Raw genomic sequence first — 15,257 nt, forward strand, 5'->3', positions numbered from 1 at the left:
AAAACATTACTGGTGTGCATCTTGAGACAAAAACAATGGCACTAATATATTTAAGAGATGTCAATGTAAGCTGTCTTCAGTTAAGACCGAATTTTACTCTGGGACTTAAAGGAATAGTCTACTCATTTTCAATATCCAAATATTTCACTACCTCAACCAAGAATCGCCGACACATCCCTCCATCATCCGTGCGCGCACGCAAGCGCCGGAGCGCGCCGCGACGCCCCGACAGCACCCAGCCCAGCCCCATCCATTCAACGGCACCACCCAGAGACAAAGTCAGAAGTGACCAAACACATCAACGTTTTTCCTATTTAAGACGAGTAGTTATACGAGCAAGTTTGGTGGTACAAAATAAAACGTAGCGCTTTTCTAAGCGGATTTAAAAGAGGAGCTACATTTTAGGGAGTAATAGCACTTTTGGGAGTACTTCGACTCGGCGCAGTAACACCCTCCCTCTCCCATTATGAGAGTGAGAAGGGGAGCGGACTTTTCAGGCGAGTCGAAGTACTCCCAGGAGTGCTATTACGCCACAAAATATAGCTCCTCTTCCAAATCCGCCAAGAAAAGCGCTACGTTTCATCCTGTACCACCAAACTTGCTCGTACAACCACTCGTCCCAAATAGGAAAAACGCTGATGTGTTTGGTCACTTCTGACTTTGTCTCTGGGTGGCGCCATTGAATGAATGGGGCCAAGCCAAACGCCATCGAAGCGCCGCAGCGCGCTCCAGCGCCCACGCGCACGCACACAGATGACAGAGGGATGCATCAACAACTCCCAGCCAAGGCAATAACATATTTCAACATTGAAAATGAGTAGACTATTCCTTTAAGCTCTCTCCAGAAAACCACCCAAAGTGTTATATCTTTTTGGCAGCTGTTTTATCCACTTCGGAATTATATACAGCAACACTGTTGGCCTGGCTGGTGGTCTTCAAAGTTATAGTTAGTTTTACTAGTTTTACTGTTATGAAATTTTACACACAGTATCTTGGTCACACCCACTCAGCAGAGCATTATAGCGCTTCTTCACATCCTTATACAAGGGGACGGGATCACTGAGTCCAGGCAAGGTCAAAGATTTTTCATTGAGTCGCACCCCAATTCTGATCCCATCCAGACAATTGTACATCACTACCAACAGGTTGGCAGCATATGGCACAAAACGGCCACTTCGAAAGGTTCTGTTCTGTTGGGTGGCAAAGTTAGTTGACTTGAGAGGTGTATCATCCTTGAACAGATCCAAAAGGGTGAAGAGGGGAATCAGAGTCTCAGCGTGGCCAACCTGCACCATTACTGCCTCTGATACTGAACTGTTTGAGCTGAGTCAACAACATAAAACAGAAAAAAGAGAGTGAAATTAAATGTAAATTCTTCCAATCGTGTCTTGTAATAATTTATTAATGTCTTTTGAAACCGTAATCTTGGCTCTCAAAATAAAACGATTCAACATAGTCTGCCCTGAAATGTTTTTAAAGGTCCCGTTCTTCCTGAACCCATTTTTCAAACTTTAATGAGTGTGTAATGTTGCTTAGAGCATAAATAATACATGCAAAATGATAACGCTCAAAGTTCACCACCAGGCAATATATTTTCTTTAACAGAATTCCCCTTTCAAGCCTACAGCGAATGTCCAGTTTGGACTACAGCTCTCTACTTCCAGGTTGAATGACGTCAATATAAGAGTTTTTGACTAAAGTCCGCCCACAGGAATACGTCACTAAGGCTATGTTTAGATTAATGTGTTTATCCTTTAAAACGTGTTACTTTTGCTACGTTTACGCCTTTCATTTACACCACACCACCGTTTTTGACCCTCATAAACGGATTCGTTCGCAAACGCTGCAGACCCTGTTTTAGTTTGAGAACTCAGACGTTGTGCTGCAGTGTAAATGAACATAGACGGAGTCTTATGTAAACGAACAGCTGATGTTAACGTTACAGCGTGTCATTTTCAAAGTAAAAATTATTTTTATTCAGGTAAATGGAGGTTTGCAACAGAGGTTTTGCCAAAAATAGTAAACATCTACCAACCAGCTATTATTAACGCTATATCAGATTGTTTTAACATGTATCCTTATAATGTCTGTTTTATATTTATGTTTGGGTATTGTTGAGTTTGAATATTGTTTATGTTTTGTTTAAATTTAAATTCTAAAGTAATAAAAACATAACGGTTCATTATGAAATGTCTTTATACACCCCTGATAATATAGTTTTGTTTATTATTTTGCATTTCTGTCAAAAGATCCTTCTAAAAATCACACACTGCACCTTTAAATTTATTTTTAGTCAATTCATGATGATCTTACAGTTGCACCACCCTATTAATATATTAATCATCATAAATAATAATTAGTCATCTTTACCTATTCAAAAGTCTATGTAGGTGAAGGCAAATGAAAATCAATTTGTACATTGTACTTCAGATGTCAGCGTTACCTGTTTTTACCCAACATGACCTCAGTCACTGTCAGATTGAAACGTAATCGCCTTCACAGGCGAACTTTACTCGTACAGCGCCCTTCCTCTCTTTCACTGTGTAAGCAAAACTGCTACCATTTTGTAAGAGATGGCGTAGAATAACAAAGTATGTGGGATGTACCATAAATCTAGATGCCTTAACCGTACAACACTGTACTTTGCACATTACAAATTATTCTCCCTGCTTTTTTAATAATGAAGAAGTGAACCGAACACAGTCAGATTGAGGACAACAAAAGAAACACAAACAGACTATAAATGTGTGTTGACTATAATAGCTAATAAGAATTTAGCTAAAAAAATACAAACAACAACACATGAACAGGGTTGATATCTGATGCAGATAGACTTTTACACTATTTATCAGATTGTTTTTAGCATTCCATACTGACCTTACATAGCGTGGATGTGGGCATAATTTAATGTGACAAAAGATTAGACAACAGACACATATCTCAGCCACATATTTGGCTCGGTTATGAACATGCACACCTACACACAAACATACCATCTAGTGTCAAATTAAATGCTTTCTTTTTTATTTTAGTGACGTTGTCAGCATTTTAAATATTTGCCTAGTCATGACCAATAATAAAACCAAAAAAATGGATCATCCACAAACTTGCAAAACCTGTTTGGTTTACGCAAACAGTTACAGAATAAAATTATCAATTTGTCATTTGGGGAAAGCATACAGTGAACACAGGCGATCAAAATCTACAAAGCATGGAAACAGTCCATAAAGTATCTTTATGCGTGTTAAATTTTGGAATAATCATGAACATCCACTATTGTTGTATGAAGAAAAAGCAACCAGGTCAAGACATTATTCAGCTATGTACCCATAGAAATTGTTACTAGTTTAGAAAATTTCATAGTGAGTAAATGATGACAGAATTAAACTCACATTTTGGGTGAACTATTTCTTTTGATAAAAAATTATCCATAAGACATTGATTTGTATTGATTTAAAATTTTTAAATTGGTACACAATTTTCTGCAGGTGATTCTTACAGTAAATACTATGTAGTTTTGGAGTTGTAATAACATTGTGCAACTGCTTAGCGGATTATATCCGTATTTATGGAAACCCTAAACCATCTAGTTTAATTAACCATAGACACGCACCCCCACACCCAAGTTTACTTAACTTTCAAACACAGAATAGGATGTAAAACAGACCAATCACTCACGTACAGGACAGGATGATTAGAGGAGTGCTAATTTTTTACGTGAGGGGGGGATTTAATAACTCCAGTTCCTGTTTTGACGCTGTGTATTCTGCGTAACGTGGCGTGCAGGCCAGGAGCACTGTGTGTTAAATGGGTAGGGGGTGTGAATGTGGATTTGTGAAATGACGCTGGTTCGGCAGTAAATGTAAGATAAACATATTTCTTATGGATGGTTTGTTACTCTCAAATAGAGGTGTTGTCGCATTACACCTTGCTCTCTCTTTACTGACCGGTACGAATTATCCTGTTCATAAAACAACAGAGTCAATCCCTTTTTAAAAGTCACTTTAGCCTTGAGAACATCGGCTCACTCTCGAATTTTAGTCGTGAATGGTGAAAATATGAGTGTCACTTTGATAATACAGCAAAATGTAGTTTTGAGTGTTTAAAATTTATGTGAACCACATTTAGCACTCTAAACAGGACAAGCAAGCATTTCACTCACAGACAGATACAACATTTTTTCACTTGAATGGTTTCTTTTAAAGCTCAACAAGAACACAAAGTGAAACAGATGTGGTTAGGTTGTATTTTTCACAGCTACACAAAACGCTAAAGAGACCAAAAGACTCCCACTGCCACATATATATCTACTGTCTGTTTATTCTTTACCTGCTGAACTAATTTTCTTTATTCCTCTTTTTTTTAAAGTTATAACAATTGATACTGCTGAAAGCAGGTACCAGACACTCTACTTGTTAAAGGAACAGTATGTAGGATTGTGGCCAAAACTGGTATTGCAATCACAAACCTTGTGGCTAAAACTGGTACTGCAATAACACAACTGGTGGCCAATACACGAAATGACAACATAAACATCAGTTGAGGGCTGCAACTCCACTTTTTAAATGACAATATCCTGGCCGGACCACTGTTGTCAGTGATATAAGTATTTGAAATGAAAATGATTTCTTAATGTCTAGTGACATATCAGGGCCATTTTATGATTAATTGATATAAATTTCTTACATACTGTTCCTTAAGTCTGGCGTCATGCACCGTTTCCGGTCCAATAGCTTACAGATGCCATAAAGAAATAATAAAGAATAGACAGTTGATCATAACGTAAAACTGCCAAAAACTCCCGATCTTAATTTTTATTTCCATAACAAAATCTGAGATGACAACACATAGACTCTTGACATGGATTTTTATTATTATATTGCTGTTGATGAATCCGTGAGCCTAGAGACTGCAGTGTACACTTTGAGTTTAAGATGTTCCATTTTAATGGGTAATATGTATAAATAGTGCTCATAAAAGACTGTTTAAATAGTATCCTCTATTAAAATGACTGGAAGCTTGGACCCGGAAACAGTATGTCATCATGACTTAACAAGTGAATTCTTTCTCTCTCTAAAATTCTTTTACCATCACACAGAACTGTATGATGGTAAACTAATAAAAAAATAAAATTTTACTGTCAGTTATTTACAGTCAAGTAAGAGAGATTTTACAATGCACTTACTTGATCTGGTCTTCAATTCGGTCAAGGCGACTGAAGAGGTCATGAAACAGGATGCAGCTGGACTTGCTGTTGATTTCATGTCCGTAGCTTCTCTTCCAGTACTGTTTAAGGTCATTAACGTACTCCATCACCTGACAGACATGACAACCATGATATTTTAACACATCTGACCTATCACCATAGCGTAGGGGTGCCCAAACTCAGTCCAGGAGGGCCTGTGTCGCAGAGTTTAGCTCTAACTTGACTCAGCACACCTGCCTGGAAGTTTCTATTATGTTTAGTAAGACCTTAATTAGTTGCTTCAGGTGTGGGTTTGAGCTAGGGGTGGGCCGATCCGATATTCAGTATCGATATTAGTCAGATATTGGCTAAATGGCCAGATCGAATATTGTATAAGTCTGCATACCAACACGGACCGTAACTGTCATGGCAACTTGGCGTAAAGCGTGCTTTGCTGAGCAACATGAATTTGCAAAAAGTTGCACTTTAAATTGTCCAAAGTTGCACCTTAAATTAATTTTAAATTTTTGTGCTAACTAATTAAAAATGTTGCTACTAGTCTGTTTGAAACATATAGGGGTGGTTTCCCGGACAGGGATTAGCTTAAACCAGGACTAGGCCTCTTTTAAATGAAGAAATATAACTAGTTTTAACAAACATGCCTTAAAAACATTACTTGTGTGCATTTTGATGCAAAACAAAGGGCACTGAAGTATTTTGAGATATGTCAATGCAAGTTGTTTTCAGTTTTGACAGCTCTTACATCTATCTTAGTCTAGGACTAGTCTAAGCCCTGTCTGGGAAACCGCCTCATAAAGCATAACTAAATCCTTGGTCAGAGCCTGACTCCACCCACTGGCAATATTTGAAAATTGCAAGAAAAGTGGGCAAATCCAAACGGAGATAGAGGGGATGAACTAAGCTCGTACCAAGTGTGTGGTGAGATCATAACAAGGGTGTGGTGAACTTGAACCTGCTTACTCACAAGGTATTTTTTGGACCCAACGTCCAATAGGAAAATAGCCACCGTTCAACCTGAAGAGGGCAGCACACGTTTTTACACCATATATTGTAGTATTGAAACACTTTATATTCAAATGTCAAAAAATTACTAAAATCAATGAACAGCACTATTTAAGCCCCATTCTTACAGATCATTGGTTTAGGGTTTAGTTACTCTTATATAATATAAATGAAAATAAGGCAGCAGCAATATTGCACAATGTTTCATTGAGTCTTGAATTTGCACGTCATTTTTTGCATTAAAACATTTCTTCTGTCTGTTTAAGCATGATGCTTTTAGTAGCACAAATGTGATAGTTGCAGCCTAATTGATTAAAAGGGCGATAGAGATGGTATTGGATTGGTATCGACAAATACTTAAAGGTATTGCGAAGGATTTTTTTTTCCGGGTGAATCATCAAGACTATTGGTCCTCCTATTTGTCAATTAGGAGTGTTGTGCAATTGCATTTTTAAAAAAGTGGAGAAGGCCGTTCTTTTCTAAAATTTGAGAAAATCCTCCGCTACACCTCTAAGGTTATGGTATCGACATCCGTATCAGAAATGATTGGCCCAGCCCTAGTTTGGAGGGCACCGACCCTTCAGGACAGAGCTTGGGCACCCCCTGCCATAGTGCATTGCTTATAAAATAAGTTCATTTTCGGTATACTAAAATACTAAAATTAAAATCCACAATGGCAATAAAACATAAGCAATTAGTATTATTATTATTTTAAAAATACTGTTTTAGCAATTGTAAAAAAAAATCGGTTTCAGTAACTTTCAATGAGATGGTAATTAGAGCATTTTTACATTATAAAAATGTCTTTCCACACCTCTGCATCTGACTCATCAAACAGCTGGCACCAGGGTGAGTTCAACCCGTTGATAGTGAATTCATAAGCACAGAGGTAGAATGCTGCTTCCATTGAATCTAGAAAACAGAGCAATTAGTTAAATGTAGCCTACTGAAAAATGATGCTCTCCTTTGTTAATTTTCATGTAAAAATGCAAACTAGACATTTGAGAACATCAGGTGCTGCTATGCATGATAATCTGATATATATAGGCTGTTTCTTAATCGGAAGGCAGCGTAACATATATTCATTATAAGAATATAATGAAAATATATTAAACCCATCTTGTGTAGACAATATTACATAACTAGTATAGTATTAGTTTTTATAAACTGTTTTTAGTATTAGTTAATAATGTCTTCTTTAGTTAATGGGTCGTTCTACAGCAACGTCTTCTTTTGGTATGTCAAGATGTCTTAAAATTTATTTATTTTACTAACATTAAAACTTAGACCACATTATTAGATTACTCTTTGACTTTATCAGTACACATAAATGACAGCTTAATGATTTTTTATTTTTTGTGTGTATGTACTTAAAGTCTGCATACACCATTTCTTTGTCACTGGTGTTACCTTACTTTTTTAGCAATATTAAAGGTGTTTATGAAATATTATTTATATTTTTTCAGCTTTAAAGCTTAATTCTTAAGTGTAGCAGAATTCAATGCATTTAAAATTATCATCATGTCACATGTGAAAGATTTTATTTAATGTGAAAGGAAAAAGAACACAGTAACACCAGTGAGTGACATCATATCACCAATCACTGGTGTTACTGATCTTCACTGGTGTTACCCATAAAGAAGGTAACACCAGTGACAGTAACACCAGTGACAATTTTCATGAAAACGGCATTTTACAAAATTGCTGCTGCAAAGTATCAAACCACATGTTGTCAATCATTGTATACTCACTAAATTAAGTAGTTTAATCCATTTGTATTCTAGTTTTTTGCAATTTCCAAACAATAAAGGAGGTCATACCAGTGACTTAAACTAAAAGCTTCATATGAAATCATGAGATAAACGAAAAGACGAGCACTTCTGTGGTGCTTGGAATTCTAATTAATTAATAAAAATCAAATATTTCTACATTGGTGGCTCAAGAAGGTGTAATTGTTCAAATAACACATCGTTTCATTTTAAAATATAAAAAAATTGTAAACTTCAAAAGTGTTTTTCAAGTGTAATATTTCTGTAAAGGCTAGGGACCGTAGAATTTCCGTAGAATGACCCCTATATGCAGGTTGCATTACGTCAAGCCTGGTTTATTTAAGATAAATGAGCATTAGATTCCCAAGTCATAAGCACATTACAAGAATTTACGATTAACTAAGAATAATAGTCAACTTTATAATTGTTAATATTGTGAAACAAGATGGTATTCAATTAATGAAACGGCCAAAATTGTTGTTTAATTTTGTTCTTGAGGAACCAGAAACATTTTAATCAATACTGCCATCTACTGTTTTACATAAAAATTGCACTTGCAACTATCAAAGTCTCTTTTGTATTTATCAATCTGACTTCTGTTTGTGTAATGTTATACAACTGCTGTCAGATCAATCTCAGCACTAATCTCTCAATCTGAAAGTAAAGCTTGTTTCATCAACTGTAATATAACTTAAATGTTGGCTGAGAACTCGAGACTTCCCCTTTTCTTGCAGAAGTGCAGCAAACTCAAAATGTGTTTTAGGTCAAAGTGACTCAACAAGAAATAAGTCACATATATGATCATCCCAAAATAATTATTTAAGCTCTATATCCTTAATTTTCAGTTGAGGTCAACCAGTCTGACGAGTTTCTTGTTGCCTCCAACAAGAACTTGTCCTGTTCATTGCTGTTTGCAGCTTTATCTTTTAATATTTGTTACTGGCTCAAATGATGACAATACAGACCATCAGTGATGCTGGCATAAGGGACTTCCAGTCTGTCAGCCATTTTCTCCATCGATCTCTTCATCTCAGGGCCTTCATTAAAACGGTTCATCTCTGCCAAGGCACTTTTGTTACTCTCCACTTCTTTCACATACCGTTCGCACTGGTCGAAGTAACGCATCAAAGTGTCATTTATTGTGATGTTCAAATCAACTTGAAGAGAAAACAACACAAAGATTAAACAATTGATGTCCTCCCTGTAGCGAATTGACATTGTGGTTATTTATTCATGAATGAACACTTACAAAAGACTCAACTTATGCACAGTGTATTTTTAAAGGAAAAGTTCATCCAAATATGAAAATTAGTATAAAATATAATTTGTTATTTTTGTATTTGGGTAAACTATTCTTTTTCATCAGTCTGTAAATTACCCAACTGAACAATGCAAAACAAGTCTAACTTTAACCCTTGTTGTGAACACATTCAGTGTCTTGGCATGCAGGGAAATAAACTGTGTGGCTTTATGACTAAGTGTTTATGGTAACTGCAGGGCTAGGCCCTGATGCATTACCTTCTATATTTAGTCCTTGCATTAGTCCCATCCTAAAAGCTATGGTACTGTTTACACATCTGTGTTTAGAGCTGGTCTTCAGTTTCACGCCTCCGTTACGCACATTGTCCTCGGACAGCAAAGATGGGAACCATTTGATCAACCTCTGCGCCAAATAACTATGATCATGTCTGCCTTTGTCCACCAGTTGCCCGTCCATGTCTTGCGTGTACCACATCGTCCACTTTGACTTGATCTCTGATAAATAGTTTACATTACCAGAAGCATTACGCAGCACGAGGTTATAGAAATCACGCATCTTTAGTACGTTTTTATTGGTCGGCAATCTTGTCCCATGACGGATTATTGCTGTCAGATGAACTGCATTGCATTTAGAGGATGGTTGCGTCACGAGTGAATCGTTTATGGCGAAAATATCATCGATTAAGTAGGTGTTAACCTCCTCATACCGACCTTTGGTGCCAAAATACCTGGCAATCGTTGGTATGCTTTTTGAAGATGATTGTACATTAGAACATGATGTCATAAACGCCCAGTAAAAAATAATGCCATGGAAAAGAACAAAACATGCTGTTACCACTTGTTTCACCATTTTTCTTTTTGGTCCCGTGCTGCTCGGCGCCTTCGGTCCGTTGCTTTGTTTTGCGCAACTGTAAAGTGACTCATTTCACTAGACTACACGCAAGCTGATGTTTTCACAGATGTTTACATTGGAGACCGCCGCTTAACTGTTGGCCAAAAAGTAGTTTCCCCTGGTTTTCTGTGCCCCCTTGTCTTCTACACACGTACGCTTGTTTGGCAACAAAAAGGCTGACAATTACAAACATATGACATTATAAATGAAACGGTTGACAATTAAGAGTATAATGAAATGTAAAGTGAAACCCATCTTGTGTAGACAATACGTAGACAATAGTAAAGTTTGTGTGTATATAATTCCGAAGTCTACACGTAATAGTTTACCTACTGTTAAAATGTCATTATATATTGTACCATATATTGTAGATGCATAGTTTGCTAGAGTCTTGAATGTTTCTTGCACATTGTTTAAACGCAGTGCCCACTTACTATGTGAATGCAAATCCAGCGTAATGTTCTGGTTGGACCTCGAAAAAGAGGCGGGGCGTTATGACGTCACACGCCGAAAGTTGTGGGGCGAGACGGGATCCCCCTCCCTTCTCTTCTGCGCAGGATCGACCGTTTAAAAAAAACACACTCACGCAAGCTCACGGTGACGCGCACGTCTCAAGCTTTGCGTACGCGGTTAAACGTACCAAACCCATCACAACACGGACAGTTATTTCACTCGTTCGGAAATATATTAACGCACGCGACAGAAGGTTTGAGAGAATAACTGGGCAAGCGCTGCTTGCTGTTTCATACCGTTTCGGTATCGTGTCGAACCCGGATTCACTTTTCTGCGCCACGGCTGTGGGATCACCCGAGCTACAAGTCTCCTGTGGGAAAATACGGTGAGTTGATCCCCACTTTCCCAGGGCCTCTTGCAAAACACGTTGCGTGTGTTTTTACTTAAAGTGCTGGGTCTACAAATCCGCCCACTGTGGATTTATTTTCCAATGGGGTCGAATGTGTAATCAGTCTTTAATCGCTTTTTAATCGTATCGACATATGTTGTGGAAAGTACCCGTCACAACGGTACGGTTTCTGAAGGTAATGATTCGTTTTGACATGACACTGAGAGGAAACAACAATCGGTAGCTACGTAGAACACAAGAACATTGCTATGTTATAAAAGCGCGTGATCGTGTCATTTTTTACCCCACTTAACTGTATCAACGTATTATATAGCTGTTATCCAGTGATAAATTGTAACAGTCTGTCCGTGACCCACATGTTGCTTTAAGCAGTTTTTTTGCGCATACCCTATTTAAAACCTTGATAAATCAACAACCAAACGATTAAATGTCCTTGTCTGTTAAAAGGATAGAGGGTGAAGTGTAATTTCAACCTGATGAAACGTTTCATTTCTGTGGGAAATCCAACAAACGACTGCTTGATCACTTCCTCATGACTCACCCACTAACCACAAAATAACATCATAGTTACTACACGTTTATTATAGTTTTACTACAAAAAAAAACACAATTTAACCATGATATTTTTAGTAAAACTATGGTAATATAATAGTGGCAGTAGGACTACAAAAATTGTTACAACATTTTTGCTATAATAAAGCATTGGTTGATTTTCCTAAGGGTTGCCAAAGTACACTAAAAGTAAACACACCTCTGACACAAAAACCCATGGTTAAAGAGAGTAAAAAGACATCAAATACAAAAGTTACTATTAAAGAACACTAGAGCATTAAAACTATTTGAGGCTTGCTGAAGTTACCTAATGTACAGACAGCAGTAAAGACTTTGACCTTGTTCTCCCTGCTTTTCAATTTATTGACCCGTCAAAATGTGCTGGTGTAAAACTTAACAGATATACTCTCACTGCATGGATAAAAGGAGGTTTAAGTCGTCTGTTGCCACAAATAGAACATTGTTCCTTCTTTATTGTGGGCATGTAGAAAAAGTGAGTCAGATATATTTTCTGTCTTAGTTTTCTCTAGTTTGCGACCGAAGGTAACAGTGTTTGTGTGTCTGAAGCTCTATCCACAGAACCAGAAACTGTTTTATTTATCAGGAACGAGCTTTAACTGGGCCACATTGCTGAAGCAAGAGTGAGAAAACTGTAAAAAGTGTTTCTAATTTACTAAAAAGGGGAGCAAGAAGGAGGGAGATAACAATAGTGTGAGCACATGGGTGTGTTTTAACTAGGCCTTTGTATCTATTGGTCAGCTGGAGTTTATGTATCTTTATAATCCTAAAGATTTAAGATAGGAGTGTTGCCATGTGGGCAAAGGTTAAAGTTTGTGATTTGGTTGGTTTTGCAATGTGCAGTATGAGGATGTCGACTTAAAGTCTCTATCTCTCTCTCTAAAATACATTTATTGGCTACTTTGAAAGAGGCTTTACTTTGCAAAAGTATTGCAACAATACACATGCATTCCAGCAAGCAATTTTGTGCTTAAAAGACATTTAATAGATGTCTAAAAACACCCCTTAAACAACAGGGCTCAATATAAAGGACTGCCCGGAGGCCCGGGGCATGCGTGAGAGACGTTTGGTCGCTTGTAATGTCACTTGCCGGATCGGGCCAGTGCTTTGCCCTCAGTCACTAAAATATATTTTCATAAATGTATATTATTTAACAAATTGGAAGCAGACATTTATTTGGGTAAAACACAACAAAAGAAACAATGCAATATTTTGCACAGTTTGCTGTCAGTTTACAGGTAAAGCAGAAAAGTTGGTAACCTTTTTTCTGTTGTATATGTATACAATTTTATTTGACTTTTGAATAATTATTTTTAAATATTTGACCCTGACATTTTTTAATTGGGACCAGTGAAAATTTTGGCAGGGCAAGTGAAAACGTGAACCACTGGCCCGAACCGCCAGTATAAAAAATTCTCCTCGTTGAGCCCTGAACAAGGCAAAATTTTGGCTGTCAGTAAAAAATGTAATAGACCTGTAACCATATCCCCCCGAAAATGAGCTAAAATAAATTAAATCAAACCAAACACCTAGGGTTGGGCAAAAAAAATTCAATTTTGTGATTAATCGTTTTTTTAAACGTGGTCGATTAAAAATCCCTTCTCAGAGGCCCTGAATCGATTTTTTTTTTTTAAATAACCTGATCCTGTTTGATCAAGGAATGCGACTGTTTTGACTTTTTTCAGCATACATTTTTGAAAATTATTGATGGGTTTTAATTTACCTAAGTGTACCTAAAATAAAAAAGTGTAATATACAAGTTGGTGGCTTTTAAATTATTTTTATTAATTACCCACTTGTAAACTTATGTTCACTATATTCATTTAATTGAATCGAGTATAAAAACCGCTTCGAGAATCGGAATCGGACCAAGAATCGAAATCAAATCGATCTGATAGCTTATGAATCGAAATTGGGTCAATCCGGAACATCTGAATGATGTACCCAGCCCTACAAACACCTTGTAAACACTGTTGACTTTGCTTACACAATGGATACCATATATCTCATAAGTTTATTTTGGCTAGAAGTGGGTTACTCGTAGCCGGATTATATTGGGTCTATAGTTAACCTAGAGGGTGAAATTAAAGCTATTACTTTGTAGGATTTTCCTCACAAATATATCAAGTTCAAGTTCCTTTATTTTATACCCTTAGGTAAATTAGGTTTCAATAGCAAGTTCACAGTTTCTCACACATATTTATATATATGGTAAAAAATTGAGAGAAAAGATAAAAATGCATTAATACAATCATTCATAAAAATGTAGAAATGAAAGATTATGCACGCGCGCACACACACATTCTTCCTGATTTTCACTTCATATAATTTGTCCTATTTTAAGTAACATGTCATGTAGTACAAAAATAGGCTCACATATTTATTTTTATCTTCATTGTCCCAGAGAGATTTAATAACAGCATTATTATAAGTAAAGGTTTGTGTGAATTTGCCAATTCTCAATACTGCCTGTATTCTGTGCACTTTCTTGTGACTAAATTCTATCTTTTCCCCTCTAATCATAGTCATCATAGGGATTCGAGCAAATGGTTTTGCTTTTGTTTCTGTGTTCAAATCATCATTCTTTTACTATTACCTTGCAGGTGTACTTAAGTGTGATGAGTGCATTTGTATGTTGGAAAGCAGTTCATTAGTGCTGCGTACAATTAAAAGTTTCCGCGACATCTCGTGAGGTCTGGGCGTAAGTCTCACGATTCACATCTAGATCATGATGCATGGTGGTATTTGATAGGATGTGTTTAGTGTGCATTAAGGGCACTGCACTTTGGCAGTTTTAAGACATGGTTTAGTCTTGGACCCTTACTTCCTGTCACGTGCCCGCGATGTCAAGTGGCCAAGACCGCATGTGTGGGTATTTGATCGGAGCCAATATCTGTCCTTTACCAAACAAATCCCCCAACATCCTCAATACCTCTCTGTTTACCACACAGAAGAGTGTCTGTTTCTTTAATTGCAGTTATAAAGATTGCACTGTAGGACCGATTTGCTCTTTATATCCAAATGGCTGCTGGGTTTCAGCATGCTATGGTTTATGGACCACTGCCATTGTATTCTGTGGTTTGTTTTGCTGCGGGCAATGAATGCAGAGTAAATAATGCATGTCAAAGCAAATTTTTGCAACAAAACGTTCTGGATTTAAAATACGTTTCGGTTTCATTTGTATATTTGATGAGTGATTGAAGAACATGGAAGAGAAAGTGGTACTGAAGGGAACAAGGAAGAAAAGGTGTGGAAAAGCATTGACAGGAAATTGAATTTAGAAAGCAAATGCTTTGCGGTTGAGCTGTCAGAGGGTGACCTCCAGGAATAAGTTGTGCTTTCCGGGTAAAGAATATGCATACACAGTAGAGGTCATATAGAAGTTAGTACTGTTTACACCTCTAACAGTAACGTATATATAAAAAGCAGAATGGGTTATATTATAAATAAGGGTTTTTATTTATAAAGTTAAATGAGTTTTTTTGATACCAAGAGAAGATCCCAGAATGGTTAAGAGACTGTAGCTTTTGTAACCAGTTAGACCTTGGTCAAGGTCTGAACTCTGAAGGTCACCAAGTGCGTGTTTTGCATAATAGCAGTAAATTGTTAAATTTCAAGGTTGCAGAAAATCAAAAAATTTGTTTCGCTGATAAGAGCAGCTGTTTTTCTTCTCACACACAGGGACACCTGTAAGAT

At 37.0% G+C, this 15,257-nt stretch overlaps 1 protein-coding gene across 1 annotated transcript; it reads right to left on the reverse strand.

Moving 5' to 3' along the window:
• Positions 1-677: 677 nt before the first annotated feature.
• Positions 678-10,259, reverse strand: minpp1a (multiple inositol-polyphosphate phosphatase 1a). Its single transcript, XM_055171453.2, has 5 exons — positions 9,496-10,259; positions 8,943-9,134; positions 7,023-7,120; positions 5,186-5,316; positions 678-1,323 (listed from the first exon to the last, which is right to left on the reverse strand). The coding sequence occupies exons 1-5, from the start codon at positions 10,085-10,087 to the stop codon at positions 969-971; spliced, it is 1,368 nt and encodes a 455-aa protein (XP_055027428.2). The 5' UTR covers positions 10,088-10,259; the 3' UTR covers positions 678-968.
• Positions 10,260-15,257: the final 4,998 nt, after the last annotated feature.

Source organism: Misgurnus anguillicaudatus, chromosome 7 (assembly GCF_027580225.2).
Source record: "Misgurnus anguillicaudatus chromosome 7, ASM2758022v2, whole genome shotgun sequence".
In the NCBI taxonomy this organism is placed as follows: Eukaryota; Metazoa; Chordata; class Actinopteri; order Cypriniformes; family Cobitidae; genus Misgurnus; species Misgurnus anguillicaudatus.

Excerpts from the sequence above, each read along its gene's own strand:
- minpp1a (XM_055171453.2), bottom strand. The coding sequence starts at position 10,087 with ATGGTGAAACAAGTGGTAACAGCATGTTTTGTTCTTTTCCATGGCATT. Across the intron at positions 7,121-8,942 it reads TTATGCCAGCATCACTGATG|ATTCAATGGAAGCAGCATTC; the intron begins GTCTGTATTGTC and ends TCTGTTTTCTAG. Across the intron at positions 5,317-7,022 it reads TTGATGAGTCAGATGCAGAG|GTGATGGAGTACGTTAATGA; the intron begins GTGTGGAAAGAC and ends CATGTCTGTCAG.